This window comes from Cordyceps fumosorosea, assembly GCF_001636725.1.
Source record: "Cordyceps fumosorosea ARSEF 2679 chromosome Unknown scaffold_29, whole genome shotgun sequence".
Lineage (NCBI taxonomy): Eukaryota > Fungi > Ascomycota > Sordariomycetes > Hypocreales > Cordycipitaceae > Cordyceps > Cordyceps fumosorosea.
This window is the reverse complement of record NW_017387329.1, coordinates 126604-150294: the sequence shown is the minus strand read 5'-3', so window position 1 is coordinate 150294 and position 23691 is coordinate 126604. Positions and strand designations below refer to the sequence as shown.

General features: G+C 52.2%; 5 protein-coding genes across 5 annotated transcripts; 3 read left to right on the top strand and 2 right to left on the bottom strand.

Annotated features, from left to right (window-relative positions):
• Positions 1 to 781: 781 nt before the first annotated feature.
• On the bottom strand, positions 782 to 2509 carry ISF_08364 (FAD dependent oxidoreductase; the record flags this gene model as incomplete). The annotated part of the gene is made up of 4 exons (XM_018851967.1): positions 782 to 961; positions 1014 to 2180; positions 2229 to 2384; positions 2447 to 2509. The coding sequence occupies 4 exons, from the start codon at positions 2507 to 2509 to the stop codon at positions 782 to 784; spliced, it is 1566 nt and encodes a 521-aa protein (XP_018700864.1).
• Positions 2510 to 3428: 919 nt separating this feature from the next.
• On the top strand, positions 3429 to 4500 carry ISF_08363 (Tyrosyl-DNA phosphodiesterase; the record flags this gene model as incomplete). Its single annotated transcript, XM_018851966.1, has 3 exons — positions 3429 to 3965; positions 4053 to 4232; positions 4321 to 4500. The coding sequence occupies 3 exons, from the start codon at positions 3429 to 3431 to the stop codon at positions 4498 to 4500; spliced, it is 897 nt and encodes a 298-aa protein (XP_018700863.1).
• Positions 4501 to 12193: 7693 nt separating this feature from the next.
• ISF_08362 (Gti1/Pac2 family protein) lies at positions 12194 to 13435 on the top strand (the record flags this gene model as incomplete). Its single annotated transcript, XM_018851965.1, has 1 exon — positions 12194 to 13435. The coding sequence occupies one exon, from the start codon at positions 12194 to 12196 to the stop codon at positions 13433 to 13435; it is 1242 nt and encodes a 413-aa protein (XP_018700862.1).
• Positions 13436 to 17442: 4007 nt separating this feature from the next.
• ISF_08361 (phosphatidyl synthase) lies at positions 17443 to 18689 on the top strand (the record flags this gene model as incomplete). The annotated part of the gene is made up of 4 exons (XM_018851964.1): positions 17443 to 17630; positions 17771 to 18177; positions 18278 to 18524; positions 18584 to 18689. 4 exons carry the CDS (start codon positions 17443 to 17445, stop codon positions 18687 to 18689), a joined length of 948 nt encoding a protein of 315 aa, XP_018700861.1.
• A 217-nt stretch (positions 18690 to 18906) lies between these two features.
• ISF_08360 (Glucose-inhibited division protein A) lies at positions 18907 to 23151 on the bottom strand (the record flags this gene model as incomplete). The annotated part of the gene is made up of 4 exons (XM_018851963.1): positions 18907 to 20553; positions 20626 to 20867; positions 21372 to 21759; positions 22021 to 23151. The coding sequence occupies 4 exons, from the start codon at positions 23149 to 23151 to the stop codon at positions 18907 to 18909; spliced, it is 3408 nt and encodes a 1135-aa protein (XP_018700860.1).
• Positions 23152 to 23691: the final 540 nt, after the last annotated feature.

Sequence of the window (23691 nt, the reverse complement as noted above, 5' to 3'; positions counted from 1 at the left end):
ATCTTCTGTCCAAGCTTCTACGCAAGCTCCCAATCAACCTGCACCGCAGTCTAGCAGTGCCAATTCTGGACAAGGCAATAGTATCCAAGCAATGGAAAATGACCTTCGCCGCATCTTGAAATTGGACTCTTCGTCCTAATATATTTGCTGTTATCATGTACACATCGTACTAGCAGATTATCCGCTTACGATTTATTCCGGCGTCTCTCCCTACCATTTATTAACCTTTGCGAGCTTTGTTCCGCCCTTGTTGCGCTTGCTCGTGATTTTTTCGATGGTCATGTTTTGCTTTCCTTCCACGAACTGCATTGATTGCTTAACTACTCACTGTTTTATGAACATCTAGCATGCTTCCGAGATCGCTTTTTTTGTACTCATCATTTACCTTCATGCTGCTGCGGGACAGGGTCGGGAGTATTCGTTATTTGCATTATATATACGCTCTTGCTGTTGTTGGTCTTTTGTTTCATGCATTTTTCGGGAGGAAGACGGAGTCCATGATGTCCTGCTGGCGCATTTGTTTACTCGAACAGGAACCAGACCTGACGATGGTCAACTACTGATTTGGAGTCTAGATTTGCAACATGTGGTGTACGAGACACAGGATAAACGGGAAATTATCACATACAACCAGCATGATACTGATGGCAAATAAATAAACCGTGTTCTCTCAAGAAAATAAATAAATCGTGTTCTCTCAAGAAAGCCCCTTTGCTATGTCAACCTGCGTCAATCATGATCATTCATATTCCAAGTTGATTCTCTCCTGAGGGTTGTCTTGCTACTGTGAGTGACTCTTTGCATTGCCTCTCTTCTTTTCCTGTCGCGAAAACATAAGCCCATGCGAGAGCAGCAAGTACTTGGAGAAGAAGTCCGTCGCGAAATCGTCGAATTGCTCGTAATCGGCACCCATGCGGTACGCCGCGGCAACACCGCTGACGCAGGCTACTTCGTGCATATTCTAGGGGGGCACATATTAGTCGAGTAACATTAGTTTTCAGATTCAAACTTACAACCAGTGTCCATGATCCCGCGAAGTAGGTGCTACTTCTACCTTGGATGAACATCATGTTCGGCACGACACGTAGGTAATGAATCCATCGATGCCCGAGTTGATGCCACCAGTTCTTCTTGATGATTTGACCCTTGTCAATTTTGTCAATGGTCCAGAGGTCTTTGCGATTCTTGTCGAGAAAGATGGTTTGATACACAGGCTTTGGTGCCCGTTTGTTGCTGACGTCCGGCTGGCGAAACTGGTGCTGGTAGTTGGTGCAGTTGAATGACATTTCGATCAGCCTCGGGTTGCTGTCGTATGTATAAGTATAATACATGGGCCGGAATCCATCACCGCCATTCGAGTCTGCTGGACTTGAGAATGCAATCTGCTTTCGTTGTGCCTCAGACGTTGGCTCAGCGCAAAGCTCCTTCTTGAACGACGTTTCGTAATGTTCGTTGAAATAGGAGCTGTCAGTATGTGTTACGGTTATATCATCATAGAAAGATGCACCGCCGAGAACGAACTTTTCCCGCCAAGTTGCTTTCTTGCCTAGAATCCGAAGTGTCTCGTCCGCGAGGGAGCAGAAGACAACTTTGTCAAAGCTCTCCTCTCTGCTCTCCTTTGCGTGTATATCCCTCAGTTTTAGGATCACGTTGTTCTTTGACCGTGATACCGTTTCCTGAACCTCAGTTTCCAAGGCAAAAGAAACACCCTTGCTTGTCAGGTCTTCCCGCCACGCCGAGTAGAAGTCATGAAGCCTATCGAAGGTATACATGGTGGGCAAGTTTGGCAACAGAGTCTCCGGGTCGTAATCCCACAGTTTCATGTTGGGGTCGTTGAAGAGACGTTCCACAATACCTGAGGGAACGGAAGCAGTTTGGTTTCCAGTGCCCAGGAATAAAGCAATGAGGGGATACACCATCTTGTCGCCAAAGTCTTTGCTGAAAAGAAACACTCTGAGCATTATAGAAATGGGAACAATCCCAAGCACTGGTAGACTCCATTTTATGACTTTCAGGAAAGTGCCAAAGCGTTTAATGTCAGAGTCAAACTGCTTGACGAGAGGGCTCGGGAAGCAGTTGGTCCAGAAGCGGTCCTTTCCTTTGCCGAAGGAAACCTGAAGACGGACCTCCTGGGCAGGATGGCCATATTGTCGGAAGAAATGAAAAGTGTGTTTAAATATCTATCATCTGGTAAGTAAGAAACTGATTTATAAGTGCGCCTGACGTACACCTGAGCCGCCCTGGACCCCATTGTTCATCCACGAGGCACCATGCTGTTGGGCGTTAAGAGGAATTGAAGTCGCTTGACCGCCAACCACGGCTTCCTTCTCAATCAAGGTAATTTTGAATATGTCGAGATGTCTGGCCAGCGTTGCGGCACAAGACTAGTATGGAAACTCAATTATTTTTGCGGTCGCTTAGGGCGGTTGCGTCTATCACAACTTACCATGCCTGCAGCACCTCCACCGACAATGGCAATGTGCTGCCGTTTTTCCGTATTCTGAGACATTTTTATAAAGTTGAAGGATTGAAAGTGCCTTTGATGTGAGTAGAGCGGCGGCGGGATCCTTATATTGCTGCGCCGATGGCGAGGGAAACTAAGTCGATGCTAGATCGCTTAATCGACACGTCATGGAAGTAGTTACCGCGCTAGACATTCATTGAGTAACGTCGAACAACACGACACGGGATATGTATGTGCGAGACCTGAAAGAGGCAACGCGCATTAATTAAGTTGCTGAGATGCCAACGACCATGATGATTGACGACGAAAACAGCATGTAGCCGCTGACTAACTCCGCGTAAAGGTGCTATTTCATAGTACGACAACAACATACTATAGATCGAGTCAAGATCGGTTAAGATTATCTGCGATGTAAATCATGTCCTCCATCGGCAAAATCACTGCGTTGTTCCGCATTGACGGCTCCAACGGTAGCATAGCGGCTTCTGTTAGTATGGCATGATCGAGAATGCTCGGATGTATGCCATGAACTCTAGTAACTAAGCCCGAAAATATCCAATAAAATATATTGATAAAGGCAATATCTAAATTTCAAATTTATATTGCGATTTAGTTTCGATGGCAAGTTTGTGGGGAGGATTCACGGTGTGATGGCCAACAACCGATCCACACTGGTCAACACTCTGAAACAGAGTCTGACAACGCCCACCGAGCTTCTACGAAATTCACTCTCAGCCAACCTCATTTTCATTCCCGAACTTTGGAATTTATTCGCACTTTCGCCTCGATATCTGAAGATCCGCTGACAGTTTCCAGTGCGAGAGCACGCGCCTTGCAAACATCACGTGGCGACGAGTCTACGCGCTTCCAGGTCCTTCCTGGGCGTTCGCTGCTACCGCTTATCCTCGTCCTGTGTTTTAGGAGAAAACACCCACGCCGTCTGGGGCCCGTCGTATTCATTAAGATGGCCGATAGGGAAGTGATTCTACTCGACAGCGATTCCGACGAAGATGAAGACCTGCGCCGTGCCATTGGGCTGTCCCTCCAAGACCAAAGCAACGTGAAGGATGCCGATGCCGATGCTGTCCCCGAAGAGGCGCAAAACCCCGAAGCCGCCAAGCAGGCCACATTTGGAAGCATCATGCTGGATCGGAAAGGAATGGAAGAGGCACGGTTGAGTCGACTAGGGAAGCGGCGCCGAAACTCAAACTCAAACGAGGGGAGCGCCGGGGACCCTGCGACGAAGCGACTCACGCCACAACAATCCGAACGGCCAGGGGCCGCACAACCGCCATACCCGCAAGGAATCGTGCGCCGCACATGGACCAAGGGGTATCCCAAAACATGTGATGACATTACGATCGAAGAAGTCTTTCAGATGGAAGATCTCCAGCTTGCACTGCTATCTTCCTTCCAGTGGGACGACGAATGGCTGCTATCGAAGCTGAATGTCGGCACAACCCGAGTTTTGCTACTCGCCTTTGCGGCTGACGAAGAATCGGTAACGCGACCCAACATTCCTCTCTGTTTTTCTCACTTGTCTACCTTTCTTATTGCGGCAAGCGACTGACCGACGACGTCCGGACAGAAACAAGCGATGAAGGAGAACGCGCCCAAGAATGTACGGTTCTGCTTCCCGCCAATGCACGGCCCCGGATCGATGCATTCCAAGCTTCAGGTTCTCAAGTATGCCAAGTATCTCCGATTAGTGATCCCGACAGGGAATTTGGTGCCCTACGACTGGGGCGAAACCGGAGTCATGGAGAATGTCTGTGCCCCAATCTTCCGATCAATAGGCCCGTCGCATTTCTTGATCTCTAGGAGCTTGGCTGATGAGTGAAAATCTTCGATTGCAGATGGTGTTTTTAATTGACCTGCCCCGTCTGGACGCAAACGTCACTTGCGGGATGACCGTGTTTGGGGAGAACATGGCCCGTTTCCTCACCGCTGCAGGCGTAGACGATGGCATGGTCAAGAGCCTTGCAAACTACGACTTCTCTGCGACGGAAAAGCTCGGCTTTGTTTCCTCCATGTAAAAAATAATCACTTGCGCAATTCTTTCTTTTCCCTCCCTTTCGTACTAACAATAGTCTAGACCGGGAGGCCACACTGGGGATGCTCTCCGTCGTGTCGGTAAGTGGTGCTCTGCCCCTCCCCGCCTGCCGGCATGATGATCGGATATGCTGACGTCTGACGGCAAATTTGCCCGATATTCGCAGGTTATTGTGGCTTGGGAGCAACTGTAAAGGGGCTCGGCTTGGCTACAGACACACCCGTCGAACTTGACATAGCTGTCAGTTGGCCCGCCCAGCTTTCTCGTTGACCGCGCTCCCGTGTCCCTAACTCGACCTTTGCTTGTTCTAGTGTGCCTCCCTCGGTTCCATCAACGGCAACCTCGTCAATGTAATATACAACGCTTGTCAAGGTAAAAACCCCTCTCCTCACCGCCTTATCATGCCCCCCTCTGCCTTCTGTGCACTAACGCGCGAGCGCGCCAACGTGACCAGGGGACGATGGAATGCGAGAGTATAACACGCGCGCCAGCGGAAAGCTTAAAGGCAAAGAGTTACGACCCGCGGAGAGGCTCCGGGATCGGTTCCGGATATACTTTCCAACGGATCGGACGGTTTCCAACAGTAAAGGCGGGCGACAAGTGAGGCTTCCCTAGCTCAGAAAACTGAGCAATGCAGGCAAGCTCTCTGCAACGGCCTCCAATCCTTGCTAACACGCGCGCAACTAGTCTGCTGGGACCATCTGCGTTCAGGCAAAGTGGTGGAGGTCGCCCAGTTTTCCGAGAGAGCTGGTTCGAGATTGCGTCAACAATAGGGACGGGCTGCTGATGCATAGCAAACTGATCTTCGTCCGCTGGCCAGCAGGAGAAACCCAGTTGGCTAGTAATAGTGCGCCGCCGGCGGGATGGGCCTACGTTGGCAGCGCCAATCTCTCGGAGAGTGCATGGTAAGTGCAGTCGCCCGCTCCCGTGGCAGCCTGGGAAGGAATAGGCAAATACCGTTTCCAACTGCCCTGTTATCTAACGCGCAGAGGGTACTGTAGGGGTCGGGTGGTCAAAGACAGAGGCACGGGAAGTGCAAAGATGAGCTGCCGAAACTGGGAATGCGGTGTCATCGTGCCAGTACATGGAAATCCTGGTAATAATGGCGACTTTGCCATGTTCTCGGGAATGGTCCCCGTTCCCATGGAGGTCCCCGGCCGTCCGTACGACAAGACTGACGAGCCTTGGTTCTATCTCGGCGGTCACTGATCAATCACCCCATGTGCAGGTGAACTATGTACTCAGGGGCAGCATTGCATTGAAATGGAATTTTCCGGGGGGGGGGGGGGGGTGGTATGTTAGAGAAGTGCCGAACGCAGAGAGACGTTTCTGCCCAAGAAAATAGTAAACCCACACACCACCGTTTGTTTATTGCTTTTCAGCCCGACCAGTATTCTTGCATACCCGGGCAGCACGCAAGCCCAAGTTTTGACGGCTTTAACTTAGCCTGGCATGGTACCGTTTCGCGTGCGGTGGGAAATATTGTGCATCGAGCCCAGAGAGGGCCGCAAGCCACTTTGATATGAATGGTCTCACCCGGGGGAGAGACAAGCTGCCCGAGATTGGGGTCAGAAACAATACAATGCAAGAAAAACAGGGAAATCGAAATCTCCGACCGTGCTCAGAGTGGGACAAGCGGCGGCGTGGCTGCCACGTAACGAAGTAGTTGGAGGGCCGTCCGTCCGGCGTCCGGGTGTGTGTGTGTGTGTGCCTGGGAAGTGCATATCGGTTTTTGACACCTTATTCGGCAATCCCAGCTCGGCGGTCAAACTAATCAGATAGCGTAGCGGCTCTATGTACGTTATACCGCCCCGTTTATTTGCTGAGATTCCTCTCAAGAACATCAATTCCTGTTGGACTGGCGGGCATGGGGTAACAGCCTAAACTACTGGTACTAGCAAACGACAAGCTGTTTGACACATAACTGGCCATGGGCTGATTCTGCGACGGACCAGGCTTTCCCGAGGAGGAGCACCCCTGCCAACAGATCCTGGTTGACCCTTGCGCATCTGCATAGGCCCTGGTCCCTGCTTCTGGGGCGCCACCTTGTCTCCAGAGCTGGTCTCTCGTTTCCCTGCTTTCTCCCTGATTTATAAGTTATTAGCCAATTTTGGGGATGGGGGAAAAAGAGGGAGAAATAGGCAATATTGACATTTGACTACAGGGTTGTTCATAGGCGACTACCACTATGGTGGCGTCTGAGGCCTGTGCATATTGGGATCTGTGAATAGGAAAAAGCACGAGCAGGAAACTCGATCTTGATTTTAATGTTGCATGTCACATAAAAGACGCCGCTAAGATGAATCACTGCAAGCCGGGTTCAATGCATCACGAATAGTTCGTACCAGTAGGCTGGTGATGACTTACAAATGGCTTGTCGATTATGCCCGGGCTTCTAGTGGCTAGCAGCTAGAGTTTCTATCTCTACGCAGGAGACCATCTCTTGCGCGAGGCTCGGGGTCTATAGCCAATTTGGTTCGAAACTATCGATGTCGTTTGTGCGCCAAGCGAATGACTCGGCCTGAAGCTTCAGTTTCCTGCCCGTCTTGTCAGAAGAGAGTCATGGCTCAACGGCTCCAACTCCAACCAGCTAAAACCCTGCTTCTATAGCAACAGACCGGCGCGGGGTACCAATTCCGTCATCGCCGTCGTCTGTCGGTCCGGGACAAGACACCCCGGGAGGGTGAGCTGTGTGGCTTAATGTGGGATACTGATTTGAGGCCTCCGCATAAAGAGCCGTTTGAGGACAGGAACGTCTGGATAAAAAGAAACTTGGGCGTTCGGGATAGCCGCTGAGCCTCATGGGGAACCATGGAGCCGGCGAACCAATATTGGAAACCAAACCAGGCCGGGTGGACGGATTCAACGGCCAGCCATACGACAGGTAAGAAAAAAAAGGTTCCAAAAGAAGGAAGAAAAGGTGAACGGGCACTAGGAGCAATAGCGTGCGAGGGAAAGACAGGCGAGCCTCGGTCGTTTTGCATTGACGGCGGCTGCTGCAACTGTTCGGAAACAAGATGGGTTGGGCTGCATTGAGCACGGACGGAGGGGCGGTCGGGGTCGCCGTGAATGGCTGCGGAGCCGTTGTCCGCTGCCCGTGTGAAGGAACTCGCAGCCGCGCGTTCCTTGCTCCTCTCTTCACCTTGGGATGTTTTGCGCAAAGGAACTTTTTGGGCTGCGTCGAAGTGCCCGTATCCATCCATTTGTTCAAGCGTCGAGTTGCTCCAAAACCAACCCCCAATTCGGTTTGTCTCAACTAGTAACCTGTAATTTGGAGTAGTGGTGGTGCCATAGACTACACGCAACAACGCCCACCACACCAAGACAGGTAGGTTTTGTTGCCCAGATGGGATCGAAAAAAAGAGTTGCGGCAAATGGGGCAGTTGTCGAGATGTACACAGGGTTTGCTGCAGATCATCTCATAGACTTGGCGGTCATAACCGACTACCATGTCAGCCATGCGATTTTTAGCATCACCGTGCGTGCGAGGCGCAGTCACCAATCCGCTGTCTGGCATATGAGTGTGGCGTTTCTGCGTGGAAGTTGGGGTAATGAGACAATGTAAATCTGTTCATCCCGGACCCGTGTTGTCACAAAATTTCAGTCACTATTGAATGGTTAGCAGTGCAAAATTTTCTTCATTGGTCAGCAATTTCAAGCCGACTGGCCCTGGGTGAAAGAGCATGATAAAACGGAGATGTTTGGGCAATGCAATCTTCCTTGGGAATAGGCTGTCAAATGAACTGAGAGGCGATACGGGGATACGAAGAAAACGTCAACTAACATGAGAAGCAGCAGCAACAGCCGCCGCCGCCGCCGCCGCCATGGCATGACATGATAAGTTCCGCCAGAGCACAAAGGACTTACTGGCGCACCTATCATCAACCGTTTTCTCCAAGTACTGCTGTTTTGGGCACGTCAATACAACCTTCCGCATGTGTGAATTGTTGAGGGGGGCGCCTTGCTGGTGTCTGGTTCTGACTTGGTTAGCGGAGACGGGAAAATGTGAGGTGATGGCTGAGATGGATGATGGATGGATGGATGGATGGCTTGAGGATGGGTCGATGCGGTGGAGCCAGCAAGTACCAGCAAGTCTCCCGGTCTGCACCCAGCTATTTTTTTTTTTTGGCCCGGTCACAAATGGTTAGTTATTTTGGTTAACGAAAGAAGCAGATAGAAATTCATGCCCCAGTTACGTCATAGTCAAGAAGTAGATTGTAACTCCCATACGTGCGTATCTCTGTGTGTTTTTGGGGGCCGGAACGTGGCTGGGCGGCTGGGCAGGAGCGAAGGCGTACATAGTCTAGACGTCGACTAGAAGCAGCAAGCGTGGTGCGCTGTTGGTTCGGTTCTACAATCGATAAAAAAAGAAAATATCAAGACCGAACTAGTAGTCCGTTGTCAAGTACACAGTTCGGAATCGGTTGAGCAGTGACATGGCCCATGCCTCCTGGGGTTCAAGATCGGCCTGCTAGATGCGGTGGTGCGTGCGTCCGTTCCGTCATGACTATTTACTTGCTTAGCTAGCTCTTCGTCGTGCTCTGCTTAGTGCCTACCTCTCTTACCAGTAGTACTGGATAGCAGATATTAGTACTTGTCCTCTTGCGACTTGGCGACGGCGGCCTCCCACATGTCCGACTGCTCGAGACCGCAGCACGCTCCGTAAAACAGATCATGCAGTATTTTTTCCTCTTGCATCTCTGAAAGAAGGAGTACGCGTTGAAAATTCAGTTTCGATATTCCTTGAACTAGTCCGTGTTGATAAGGTGTTGTTGATTGATCACTTTTATACTTTGCATGTCCGGATGCCACATCTCGATCGCCGGCCCCCCTACCGACAGGGCCGCCACACACCACATACGTGATCGAATAATTCACGTTGCGCCGCCCCTAACCAGCCAATTCACCGTGTTCCAACACTCGAGTCATCCTTCAGGTGTCGGGCTTGTCAAATGACCCAGGGGGTGACAAATTGACATCGGTCGCGACGTCCCAGCCTGTGTCGTTGATCAACCCACGTACACACACAGGCCATAGACACCAAGGCTTTCATATCTTTTTTTTTTTCAGCTTTTCTGCAGTCTGCTTTCGTCTCATGCACATTGCCACTGTCAAACGGATGGTGCCTGAGTTTGTTAGCTCGAGGGGTTTGAGTTACGATCTGTCTTGGGACTTGCTACGCACGATAGAGTTTAATTTGGCGTTTTTCCAACCCAGACACATGGCCATCACATAGTGAAGCAGTGCACTTGATCATAATCGATGTTTTGCACAGTATTTGATACGCAAATATCAAAACATTCACTTCTACTTGCCGAACAAGATAGGCGGGGGATATGCGAGCCGAACCCAAGTAGGTGTGCATGTTGTTCTAACCCACATAGGAGACCTCTGCGAACAGCAGAGGATAGGGAGGTCGCAATTATCGCCTGACATCTTTATGACCCGGTCCCATCAAAGACTAATCATTAGCGACTACGACTTGGGTCCAGTCGAGGAGTGACAAAAACATGGCAGACGCGAGGAGCAGCAATGGTAGTAGAGGAGAAGAGCGACTCGGCCACAGGAGAGGACGACTTTACAATAAAGACATCATCATGTGCAGGACTAGCCTGACAATTCAATATAAACTGTGAGGGGTTTTGGATTTAATCAGTACTGGAATATATGCAAAGAAACAAGAATGGTTCTCCGCATGCCTGGACGAGCCGTTAATGGCGCTTCTGTCACCTCGCAGCGGACTTTGCCAGTGACACTGCGAATCTGCGACAACTTGGCTACTCTATCGACTGGGGAGTTAACTATCATCGGCGTGCAGCTCTCTTCTAAGCCGAGCGAGATGAACTGAACTTGGTCTAGTTTGCGGCACTAAAAGGACTCCTCCTCGACGCCACGATCCACCCCCCCTGTTGTCGCTCCCAAATCGGCCCATTGCCAGTCGCCACGCTCTGCTGCTACGCTGGCCCAGACTTTGCTCCAGCGTGAACCCTGGTCTGGTCGCCGTTGTCTTGCACTAGGCAAGGGCTGCAACTCTGCCGGGGCTCTCTGGCCTGCAGCTGTAGCCGGGGATTGACCAGGGGCTGGCCGGCTGTCGCCGCCGCCTTTCTCCTGCCTGCTGGTGCTTCGGTCCATCTCTGTCTCGCCTGGTGTTGGTCGGTTGCGGCCTGCCCGTCACTCCGGCGGCGCAGCCCGTGCACAAGAGATATGGGGGAATAGCTTTGATTAATTGATTGGCGACTTGAATGAGGCTGATGAAGAAAAAAATGGCGTGCCCCGGCGAGTTGTAGTGGTGGGCAGCAGCAAAGGGAAGGGGGGAACAAGTTGTTAGTAGTTTGTGTTCTGGGTACTGGTACAGACAGTACAGTGCTTGGTTGCTGGCTTGGTTGGCTGCTGGCTTGGTTGCTGGCTTGGTTGCTGGCCAGCCTTCGACGCCGGTCTCGTCCAAGCTACAAAGCGCTGCCTAGGGGGACTGACTTACGGGCAAGCCCCGACCGCAGGCTGCAGGCTGGACTGGACTGGACTGAACTGCTCTCGGTTTCGCCATTCCCCCAGTGGTGCTGTTTTCGGTCGTCGTCCAGACGGGAATTGTAACAAATGCGACGCCAACGACACTATGACCAAGTAGGCACAGCGCCGCCGCCCACTCACTAACATGGATGGTTCCTCCATGGCTCCAGGGCTCCAGGACGGACTCCAGTGCACCAGGCTCCCCTCTTTCTTCCTTTCTTTCTGGTGCCAGTAGTAGGTGCTGGTATTAAACTAACAAGGTCACTGACTGACCACCAACCATTGACTGCTCAGCTTCTCATTTGCTCATATAACCCCAAGTACTCACCTACCTACCGACCTACTTACCTACTTACAAGCTCCTTGACACCCGCCGCCCGGAAGTTAAAACAACCCATTCCCCGCCACGGCCTCGATCCAACTTGTCAACACCAAACACTTACTCTCCTTTTGTTGCCACGTCCAAGTAACTAACTACTTGTCGAGGCCTTGTCACCCAACACGCTACCAAGTACACATCACCGGACATGTCAATGGTGAATCATCGCCAGCTGTTCGTGTCCACTTTCACTTGTTAGACCTCGAGCAACTCACGCGCCTCCAAACCTTACCAACTTGCCCATTCCGCCTTGAAGAAACGGCGGTTACGATACTAGAAAAAAAGGCATTTGACGTTTTTTTCTTTCTTTTTTTTTTTCAAAAAGAAAAAGAGAGAAAGGAAGAAGGGGAAACCCACATCTCCCGCTAGCTACCTATTTATTCTCTCCTGCCTCTGCTCTTCGCACTTTCCTCCCAATCCAATCCAAAACACTTGCCCCAGATCGACAAACCACCACAAGCTACCGAGTATCTCTGAGGAATCGACATCTTCTTCACCAAAGTCTGTTTCTTCAATTGGGTTTGAGTCGCGACTCTGATTTTTCTCCTTTTGAATAACTTCAATTCAACGTTAGTTCCCCAACTCAAATGCCTGACTCAAATACCGAACCCAAATACCCAACTCAAAATACCCAACTCGGATCCTCAACTCAATTCCTCAACTCTCTCAACTCAAAACTTCTAAATCCTGAACCCTAACTTTGACGCAGCTTAGTACCAATCATCAACAACTAGTATTCTTCGACAACATCGGTCCGACTACATTCAACTACAGTCGACCACAGCCTATGATGGAAAGTCAGTCGACACCATTGCTGCTGCCGACCTACAAGGGTAGGGTAGATTCTACTTTGGATGCCCTTGTCCTCTTCGAAGCAGTCCTATCGGGCAGGTTCCCCCATTGTCCCCGTCGCCCTCACGACCGCGAGCGTCAAGACCTCATCCAAAGCGGCAACGTCTTCATCTACGAAGAGCATGCGTCCGGAATCAAACGCTGGACCGATGGAGTTACCTGGAGCCCGAGTCGCATTCTCAATAATTTCTTAATCTACCGGGAGCTCATAAAGCCCTTCCCTCCTGGCGAAAAGAAGCGAGCCCTGAAGAAGAAAAAGCCCTCGCCAGGAGGCATCGTCAAGACGGAATCGTCGTCGCATCAGCCGAAAATGTCGGCATATATGGAAGCAGGCCTTGAGCAATCCATCGGTGGCAGCAAGGCAGATGAGCGAGCCCTAGTTGGCTCTCTTATTGATTCTTATCCCTTCAAAGAGGGGGGCCTCGTAAAGAAGACGATAAGTCTCGCCTTTCAAGGGGTCACCCATCACCTGGTCAGTTATTATGCCGTTGATGATTTCAAGGATCTCATCAGACCGACCCATGACCGAGCTCTGCGTGGCATTCATCCTCGCTACGAGTTTCTGCATTACAATTTTCGATTCCCCATGCAAGAACCTGTTTCGATTCCCGAACCTGAAGTTGCCCTTTCTACCAACTACGGTTCTCATCAAGGCTCATTCAGCAATGGCACTGCTATCCTTCACCATGCTATGAGTCACAGCGATTTACAAATCCCTATGAGCAATGCTCAGCATGGCAGCTCGCCTGCGTTCGCGTGGCCACAGCCTTCTCGAGAGACGCCGCTCAACAGTTACGCCACAGGCCCCCCTCCGAATTCAAGTTATCATCAGGTCGGAATGCCGCAACAGCAATTGACGTACCCGGTCAGCCAGCCTCCCTATCTTCCCCAACACTCATACTACATGTCGCAACCCCAAACGGTGCCCCAAACGGTGCCCCAAACTGTGCCCCAAACTGTGGCACCAATTGCACACCCTTCAACATTTACAATGTCCTCTGTTGCACCAATGCCTTCAGATGCAGACGATGAGCAGGATGCCAACGGCTACACTCTCGAGGATGGTAGTGAATGGAATACATTTGACCAAAATATGGGCGGCAATGGTCATATGGGCGGCAATGGTCATATGGGAGGCAATGGTCATATGGGTGGCAATGGCCATATGAGAATGTATTAATCAATATTGCGTCTGCTACAAACTGACTTGCGACAAACACGGCGAACACGGCGAACACGGCAAAATTGGGACTTTCTCGGCGTTGATATGGAGGATTGAAACGGTTTGGGTTTTATCATATGTTAATAGAATTTATTAATACTGTAAAAGCTTCCAAATTCCATAATGTGAGAGGTAATACCTCTCTGTCTGTTATCACGTCTCCAACTTGGTTTTTTCTTTTGGTTGCTAGCATGATGAATGCACGTAATTTTCTGAGTCATAGTTTTGAGTTTTAGACGGCTAGACGGCTAGACGGCCATGTGGCAGCGATCTGATAGTCTATTGTGTATGCCATGTGACATAAACAGAACCTTACATATTGTAGTGCAGCACGCGATGCGAAACGGTTCATTTTGTAAAGTCTCTAGTGCCATACGTTGGTACCATGCCCAAAATATTTGATGAGCACCTGTAGCCGGGCGAAATTGTGCAATTACATCCAGCCAAATCCGCCACATGGAGATCTATAAATAGCATGCGATGTACAGTACCTCTACTTTAGGGAGGACCAACAAAGACGGCCTCTTTGAGCGCAAGCGCCAGTTGATCCTCAATGGAGGCTACCAAATAAGTACGAATAAGTAGTTGGTTGAGAGAATTGACTGGAAGTACGAATTGGTGGTACGTTGGTATCTCGATGTCTTGACAGAGCAAGGATGGCTTGGCGATCCTGGATACCTGGCGCTTGCAGCTTTGGGACTTGTGGGGAAGACTGGTTGGTGTCACCGTAGCGCGGGCCACGAGGTCACGCAGGAATCAACCTCCAAGGTACCACGGACCTGTTGGCCTGCAGATCTGCGGGCGGAACGCAAGTCCCGAAGCCCCCAAGAGAAGCACGGAGCAATGGAGTAGGAAGAGACCAACAGGCATCATCTTTTGCACATGACATGATTACGCGAACCGTGATGGGCGGGCGGCTTTCTCGGTGGATCTTGTCGTGTCGGTCCAGCGAGGCCCAGCCCGCCAGTGGACGACGCAGACGGGTTCCGAGAAGCCAGAATCGTGTGCATTGTGTCCAATCCAAAGAGAAAAGAATGACACTATCGCGGGGCCCAAAAAGAAAGTTCTGCTTGTGCGGTGACGGGTCGGCTGCATCCGAGCAACAAGAAAACTTGCAGCTCCTCCTCAACTCACTGCCTCCGCTACCCCGCTGCGGTGGTGGTTGTGGCTGGGCCTTTGCTGCAGCGCTGCAGATCCGGCGACCCCGTATGCCCGCATCCCACCCTTGCGTGCGTGCGTCAAGGTGTCCACAGAAGCTTTTTTTCACAGCCTGGTGGATTTCGGATTTCTGTTAGCCCTGTCTAGCTGTGATATGGAGCCCGGACGGGCGCGCGCCCCCCGTTGCCTCTCCCACATTTTGAGGGGGAGGCACTGGCGAACTCTCTTATGTGGAGTTGACAAGCGGGTGTGAGTTCCATGAGATAGGATTTTGTATCCTAAGGCCGTTAGGTCACACTGACCTTTCATGACATTGGACTAATTTTTATTTTTATTTTTGTTTTTGTTTTCGGACAGTGAAGATCGTGAGACACGGGCAAGCCAAACAAACCCCAAGCAAATCCGGGATGCATGCCCAACGGTCACGGCCCCCGCCCCGACGGCACGGATATTTGGCAGGGGACCCTTTGTCAAATCTGCCAGGCGGCAGGCCTCTTCCCGGAACCTGGTCTCCTTTTTTCTTCGCAACGACCCGTCGTGCACGGTTGGTCGATATCGTTTTGACACATCTCTCCTTCGATTCTTCAACTATCGCCCACCCCGCACTTTTTTCAAACAAAGTTGACGGCTGATTTGCTGGCCGCTCTGGCAAGGGGTTGTCGCGTGGTCGTGACAGCCAAGCAAGGGCCGCTCGCCGGACCACTCAAACATGCCTGTCACGGCAACTGACTGGCGATTGATGCTGGAGGATAATTTTCTCAAGGAACGCGCAAACGCAACGATGAGCTGAGCGGAGGGTCGCGCTAGATATGTACAATCCAAGGAAATGTAAGGGAGGTGGGGTATGACGGCGTCCGCTACCAAAGGCCAAGGCGACTTCTCCAACGGACGATCAGCCACTGCGCAGCGCAAGTGGATAAGTTGCACTGTCTGGATGACTTGGCTGCATGTGAAGTGCTCGACCTGGCTATCGGGTCGTGGACAGGAAAGACTCGGGATGGGGAAGATGAGAGACGAAAAAGCGTCATGCGGCTGTTAACCGAAGCATGTAGCGTTTCTCCAGAGGATAGCCGTGTTGTCATGGGCTGGCTGATAAGCAACATGTTTAATGCCGCTCTACATGCGTGCCAACACAGCAGTATCAAGTTGTGGCGCAACCGGGTCGGCATAAAGAAAAAATTGAAGCATAACTGATGGAATGGTATGTGAAAATAAGTATAGACGTGACTGAATCGGGGTCCTCTGCATCCTCGGCCACTAGCGCACACCACTGTTTCTATACTTGCATGTATAACTCGGGTGTTCGGGGTAGCATAGAGCGTGTCCTGTCTGGGTAAGAGTTTAGACGATGAGAGGAACGATTGGAGAAAAAAAGCATGCGGCAAATCACCTATTCGGTTTTACCGTACCGTGCCAAGATGCGCGCGAGTCGCAAGGGCCCTCCAACGTCGTATTATTTGCTCGCATCAGGGCAGTTGGAATATCACATACAGCCTTGCCAGCCCTGGGGGCCAAAATGATACCATTAGCAGAAACGCCCTGTGGGGAGGGGTGTGTCACATCGGCGAGCGGGATGGCCTAAAAGGTGTCTTCCGCGACCCCGGCACCACCCTCTACGAACGCCGGGTATCCATGTGATGGCCCTGGCCCCTGGCGGGCCCTTTTTCAAGTTGCCAAATGTCTCGCACCTTGTTGCGCCAGCGTCAATGGCGCTACTCCCTTGCGCACACGAAGCTGCGGGGGGGAGGGACATTGAACATTGGAACAATGCGCAAGCACTTAAGTGATTACTCCCTGCCAGGTACTGATGTAATGTGAGCTTACTCCGTACGAGAGAACGTCCGTCGTGTTACACCGGCAGCGTGCTTGCCCGGCGAGGGAGAAACGCACGCCAAGGCAGGGAAACTGGCCTCCAAGGGCCTGCGTTGGCGGCCAAGGAACAAGCATCAACCCAGCCAAACACGTCAGGCCACAAGGCAGGCACCCCCTTCCCCCAGTCTGTGGCGCAGCGTTATACAATATATCTACTCCGTATATACTTGTATACGGATATATTTCAAGGAGTAGGAGAGCTCCAAACCGAGTGGACATGGATGTGGCGGCCGTCCCGCAACGGAATTGCCGAGGTGGGTGTTGTAAAATGCTACGAGAGATGCCAATACATGCATGCTCTGGATGGATCAGCCAAGACCTGCTGCTGCAACATGTTGCACATCCCCATGCAACATAGGGTCAGCTTTAGCAATACTCAGTCATGTCTTCCTGGTCTTCCTGGATAATTCATACTTGATTTGTATCGTTGACGCGCGAGGAGCCAGCAATGCGCTGCCCTGTGGTCTCATAGTTGGGTGCAGCATTCTACGGGGTTGGCGGTGTGGCTCTAGCTTTACTTTAGCCGAGCAACACCAAAGACAAGAAACATCAAGAAGCCGCCCACACGGGTACACAAATAACACTCCAGCACGAATGCAACACTTGGTCTACATCTACGTGCCTTCATGGTTTCATAGTTAAGTAGACAGCCCGTTACAGGTGTTGCTTGTGTGCGAGTTGTGCATGCTGTGTGCTTTTGTCTGTCAGCTACACGTCCTACAGGGTAGCAGCCAAGGTCCCCGCAAAATACCACGATGTGCAACCCAGCTTTTTTTTCCCTGTTCTCGACACGGCCGTCCGCGGCTTCGAAGCGAAAATTGCCTGCCCCAACGGCCTGCGCACCCGGAAAACCTTACTGACCCCCCCGAAAAAGGACATTGAACACGGCGTCAAAGTGTGCCACTGGAGCTGAGAGCCCGCTCCCGCTCGCAGCAATGCTCTCTTTGCAGGCCGGGGCCATTGGCCGGACGGCCTTGCGCAGGACGACTCTCCTCGTGCGGCCGGTGTCGTCCTCTTGGCCGTCGGGCGCTGCCGCGCGGATGCTGTCCTCTTCGCCCCTCCCGCGGCCGCTAGGCCGGGCCAAACTCGGCCTCGTCGTGCCCACGCTGCGCCGAGAGACCTCGTACGTGTGTGTTCCTGGTTGTCGTTTTTGTCAAATGCGCTGCCAACTTCGCTAAAGTCGGCAGCCTGCCGCCGCCAAACGAACCTTATAGTGTCTCTTGGTATTCTCATCGCTGACCCGCGTGTGTGAAACAGAAACAGCTCCAAGCCTCCCATCCCCACGCGTAAACCGCAGCCTCCTACCAACGCCCACGACGAAGCGGCTCGAATACCCACGAGCTCGGCGCCGTCGTCACCGTCGGCATCGCCCGGCGCTGGCGGTCCGCTGGCCGACCCGACTCTGCACGAGGACATTTACACGCTGCCCAATATCCTCACCATGTCCCGGCTGGTCGCGGCGCCGGTCATCGGATACTTTGTGCTGCACGACTCGCATGCGTGGGCGGCCGGGCTGCTGGCCTACGCCGGCGTGACGGACCTCCTCGATGGGTGGATCGCGCGCCGGTGGAACCGCAAAACGGTCGTCGGGACGGTGATCGACCCGATGGCCGACAAGGTGCTCATGACGGTCCTGACAGTGTGCCTTGCCGTCAAGGGAGCGTTGCCAGGTACGTTTGTCCAACTTGCCCGCCGCCGACTGAAGAGGAAGCGAGGGAGAGGGCTGGTGTTTCTTTACAGCTCCGATGCTAACGAATGTCTTCCGAGTAGTATGGGTGGCGAGCATTATCCTCGGCAGAGATGTCGGGCTCGCCATCGCGGCCATTTACTTTCGCTGGATATCGCTCCCGCCGCCGAAGACGTTCACGCGCTACTGGGACTTTTCCCTGCCCTCGGCGGAGGTCCGGCCGACCACGATCAGCAAGTATAACACGTTCCTGCAGCTAGCTCTTGTTGGCGTGACGACTGCGGCGCCTCTGGTGCCTCTGGACCTGTCGCAGGCTTTGTCGATCATGCAGTACGTTGGACTTCCATTCTGCTTCCTTCGCACGGAGTATCGAGCTAACGCTGGAATAGATATGTTGTGGCTGCGACGACGATATGGAGCGGTGCGAGCTACGTGTATACGAAGGATGCTGTAAAGATCCTCGGTGCGCCGAAGAAGCAGAAGAATAAGCAATAATTATCTGTCCAGCCCGCTGTGCATTTGAAACCAGGTGCGTGGGATACTCGGCGTCTATAGCGGGGAGAAGCTGTACTTATCACGGCAAAGAAAATTTGTATAATAAACACTTGTAACATCCCGGCTTTCCCAAGTTTAAATCTATTATTGTGTACATGTATGAGATACAGGGAGACATTTGAGAGGCATCAATGCCCCGTATGAAGGGGGGGCCGCTCTATGTGCTGTTCGCAAACAAGGGCGTGGCATCGGAGCGGCGCCGAACATACGCAAGCAAGCGTAAACTCCCCGACGGCGTGACGCCCTCGACGCGACGAGCTTGGGCGAGAGTTTCCGGCCGGGTGATTTTGAGGACCTCGCGCTCGGAAAGCGCGAGACCTGGAATGGCGTCGTAGTCGAGGTCCAGGGGCAGCTGGACCCCCTCGTCGTTCTTGAACCTGCCGATGGCGGTCTCGTGCATCCGGATGTACGGCGCGTACGTCGCCTGCACGAAGACGCGGTCCCGGATCCGCGGCGAAAAGTCGGCGATGCCGGGGAGCAGCGCGGCCAGGCGCTCCAGGTCGACGCGCGTGCTGCTGGCGTTGGAGAGCCGCACAATGTCGGTGCCGCTACGTCGGCGTGAGTCGCGCTTGGTCTGGAAGCCGTGCTTGCGCCACTCTTCCGTCGACAGGGATACCGAGTCGAGGATGCCCGTGAGCCTGTCGATCTGGTCCTTGTCATCGGTGAACGCCCGCCAGCGGCGGTCGGTGACGACGCCCCATCCGCGGCCCTTTTCGGTGAGTCGTAGGTCGGCATTGTCGGCGCGCGCGGCCATGCGGAACTCGCTGCGAGACGTGAACATGCGATAGGGCTCGGTCACGCCCTTGGTGATTAGGTCGTCGATCATGATGCCGATGTATCCGTCGGATCGTGACAGAGACGCGCCAGGGAGGCCGGCCGCCGCTCGTCCGGCATTCATTCCAGCTAGGACGCCCTGGCCTGCTGCTTCCTCGTAGCCGGTAGTACCGTTGATTTGGCCGGCGAGGTAGAGGCCGTCGATGGCCTTGGTTTCCAGAGTTGATTTGAGCCCGCGGGGATCGATGTAGTCGTACTCGACGCCGTATCCTGGCTGGAGCATCTTGACCTGCTCGAGCCCGGCAATGGTTTTCAGCGTTTGCTCCTGCGCTTCGGGAGGGATGGTCATGGATAGGCCGTTCGGGTAGATGACGGGGTCGTCAAAGCCTTCGGGCTCAAGCCAAACGATGTGCCGTTCCTTGTCAGCGAATCGGATTACTTTAGACTCCAGAGAAGGACAGTATCTAGGACCCTTGACGGATTCACGGATATGAACTGTCTTTTCCAAGTTGGCCCGTATCACATCGTGTGTTGCATGGTTCGTGTATGTGGTGCTGCAGGTGAGCTGATCTTGGACCTCGACGCGGCTGTGCAAATAGCTGAATGGATTGGGCGGATCGTCGCCATACTGCGTCTCCATGACATCGAAGTTGATGCTCGACTTGTCTAACCGCGGAGGCGTTCCCGTCTTTAGGCGACCTAGCTGAAAGCCAGCATCCCGCAATGATTTGCTCAGTCCAAACGTCGCTGCTTCCCCTAGGCGACCGGCTGGATATGTCTGTAGGCCAATGTGAATTTCTCCACCTAGGAATGTGCCGGTGGTTATAACCACTCGTTTGGTGAGAATGATGTCGCCAGAGTCGAGTCGAACGCCAGAGATGGCGGGTTTTTGTGCGCTGGGCCCGGTCTCTTCTGTCGATAGTACGATGTCGGACACGGAATCGAGTACAATTGACAGATTCGCATACGATTCAAGCTCTTCGCGCATGTACGTACGGTAGAGCTTGCGGTCGATTTGCGCTCGCGGCCCCTGTGCAAATGGAAACAGGTCAACTCCATGCCTAGCATAAACGTCCAAGCACATTTGATGTCTTCAACATACCCAAACCGCCGGCCCCTTGCTTCGATTCAGCACGTGAAATTGCACGCCGGCCTTGTCGATTATGCGCCCGGCAAGGCCGTCGAGGGCATCGATCTCGCGAAGGATGGTTCCTTTGCCAATACCCCCGAAACTGGGGTTGCAGGAGCAGGTGCCGAGGTTTTCGATCTTTGGCGTGACGAGCGCCGTCCTGGCTCCCGCCCGCGCTGCAGCCGCGCAGGCTTCAGCGCCGGCATGGCCGCCTCCTATGACAACCACATCGAAGGTTCTTGCAGACGACACACCATTAGCGACTAGCAATGCGACCAGGTCTCTGCGCCGCGTTTCTACTCACCTAGCACTTTCCGAGACGGTCGCTAGATACCTGCGGCGGCTTATCGTCGATATTATGCGCCTACTGCGAGCTCTGTGTCGTAAAATTGCGTGCATGGTCTCTGTGTTGAGGTGGTAAAAATGTTCTCGACGATCGGAGCGCCTGTCGCGCACCTTTTTTGGTGGGGCAAATTGAAGGGGTTACAATAACTACCTACATAGGTAGCCAGCCAGTCTGCAGCCACTTCAGTACGTCGAGAATAGTGCCTGAAGGGATTTATCTGATGGAAAAAAGATGGAGAAAAGCTTCAAGTATCTTTGCTGCGAATGAATAATAGGGTCTAAGTGTATAAGTACAAATGGGCTTTCTTTGGAGTGAATACCTAGCCTTCCTGCGTCCAGCTTCGCGGTACCGACAACCACGCCTCTTTACCTACGGGATCGAGTATCGGGCCAGGAGCTAACTGCATCATCGACTTCTTCCATAAAGGTGCTAGCGTTTTGAATAGAAGTCCCTCCCAAGACAACTCGAACGCCGGGGGTTGTTGCGTTGATGCCCGCAATCATTTTGGCTTCTTCATATGTTGCGCCTCCAATCATGAAGACGACAATGTCTTGAGGCTTATCTCTGGTAGTTCCGCCTCCGTCAACAAATGGGTACTGTTGCTCCTTCAAGCGACCCTTGACGAGATTCTGTAGGGTACTTTCGAGCAGTGTCGTATGTTGCGTATAGACATTCTCCACGCCTTTTAGCCCTTTGAAGCGAATTGAAGCGCCAGCGAATATCCCACCCGATTCAAATATATCTGAAATGCCACCCTGCGCCTGTGAAGAGTGCAGAGATGTGTGGTAAGCAAGTACCTTGTCTACCATAGCAGCCTGGCGCGGTTGTACATTGCCAGCCGCAACAAGCAGATCAGATAGCATTGCCAAGGAGTTTGATGGCTGTTTATGGTAGCGCAGAGCATATAAGGTGACCAGCGCAACTTTGCTGTTAGCTGTTACTTGAGGGTTTTGCAGCAAAGTTTGGATTGACTATCTCCTTGTTAGTAATGTTCCTGTACAAGATCAGTGGCGTATACATACTCGTAAGTCATTGTTGTGATTATCATTGCAGGCTAGACTTTGTTCCAGCTCGCTAACCTCTAGCAAATTCTCAGCTGCAACACGTCTGCTGAGTTCGGAGACGAGGGTGACGTGCTTGCTGACGTTGCCGGATAATTTGCGAAATTCTGGATATTCCTCAATGAAACGTTTCATATCGGCGATAGATTCAATGTCGGCATTGTTTTTCGTTTTTGATTGATACTGCTCCACGTATTCCTTGATTGTACTGCCAAGGTCTCCAAAGTTGAGGAACATGTTCTTTTTGAAGAATGGATCCTGGTCTTGTGATAGAACTATCTCTCGCAACTCTGGCCGAATATCAGGTACATCCTCGAGATTCACGCGACCATTCTGGATACCGAGAAGATGATTAACCATGGCCTGGTAGGTCCATTGTGTCAGGAGCGGGGTGACGGGGTCCTCACGACGATCAAGGACTAGCAAGATCGGCGGCGTGTCAACTTTTCGGAAGTCAAACAGCTGCTCTTCCTGTGTCATGAGATATCGGACCTCAGAGGCGAGCTTCTTCGCCACAGAGCTACTCCTCGCGTAGCGAATGAGGGGCTTCTTTTTGAGAGACAGCATCACAGCCACCAACCCATCTGCGCAGCGTTGAAGAGACTCGGGGTTCCAGGTATCGGGGCTACTCGTAAAGATACGCCACCTTGGAAGCGTAATCTCGAAGCTGAAGAGGTCAGGGTTTACGACGGTATAGTCGGCAAAGTGCTCCTGAACAACCTTGACGATTTCATGGTCGTCGGCCTCAGCCAGTCGCTCGAGTGAGGACTTCTTCGCCACATTGGTAAAGTACAACTGGTACTCGCCATATTTCGGATCTCTCAGTTCGTCTATTAGCAGCTGGATGGTTTCTGGCGATGGCCGCACAAGGCAGAGGCAGCGTAGATGCCTCATTTTCTCTCTCGCTGTGTTGTCCAGGCGATCAATCAGGTAGACCTCGTGGTTAAGAAGAGTTGACTGCGTAATGGCTGTGGAGACAATAGGGACAGTATCTCTATCCAACAGCAAAATCTTCATTTTGGACGATGATGTCTCCCCCGCGGGCATCACGATTCTGGAGATGTAGCCTGAAATGGCCTGGGAGACGTCCATGGTGACTGGGTTCCCACTCTGGGGTCTGGGCCTTCTCTGAGTTGATGGGTGATTTGCGTCGGACCTTTACGGTCTTGAATTATCGTGAGTATGCTGGGCGATTGTTTTGGTTGGGAAGGGGTTGACATACGCTATCCTAGGATTAGATTGATGAAAGCTTGAGAGTGACAACATGAAGCTGTCCGCGCTACGTCACGTTGACACCCGGTATATGAATTAGTCCCGGTCGATGCATACACCACCTGGAGGACCCAATGCTGGCATTTACGCCAGGGCTGCGCTGAATAAAAGTCTGTAGAGTTTAATTATCTAATTGATATTATACTACTGCTAAAAATAATACTCCAGTCATTACCAGGCTAAGGTAAAAATAACGAGATTCTGTAGATGCTCGTTGTAGTAAGATTGCAGGGGCGGAAACATTGGGCGCGGCGAGCTCTACGAGGGCTCCAACGATCGTTGGTAGAACTTGCTAGCTGTCCACTTCACGTATTGTAATCTTCCACAGATAGATGCTCTTGTATAAGCAGCACGACGAGC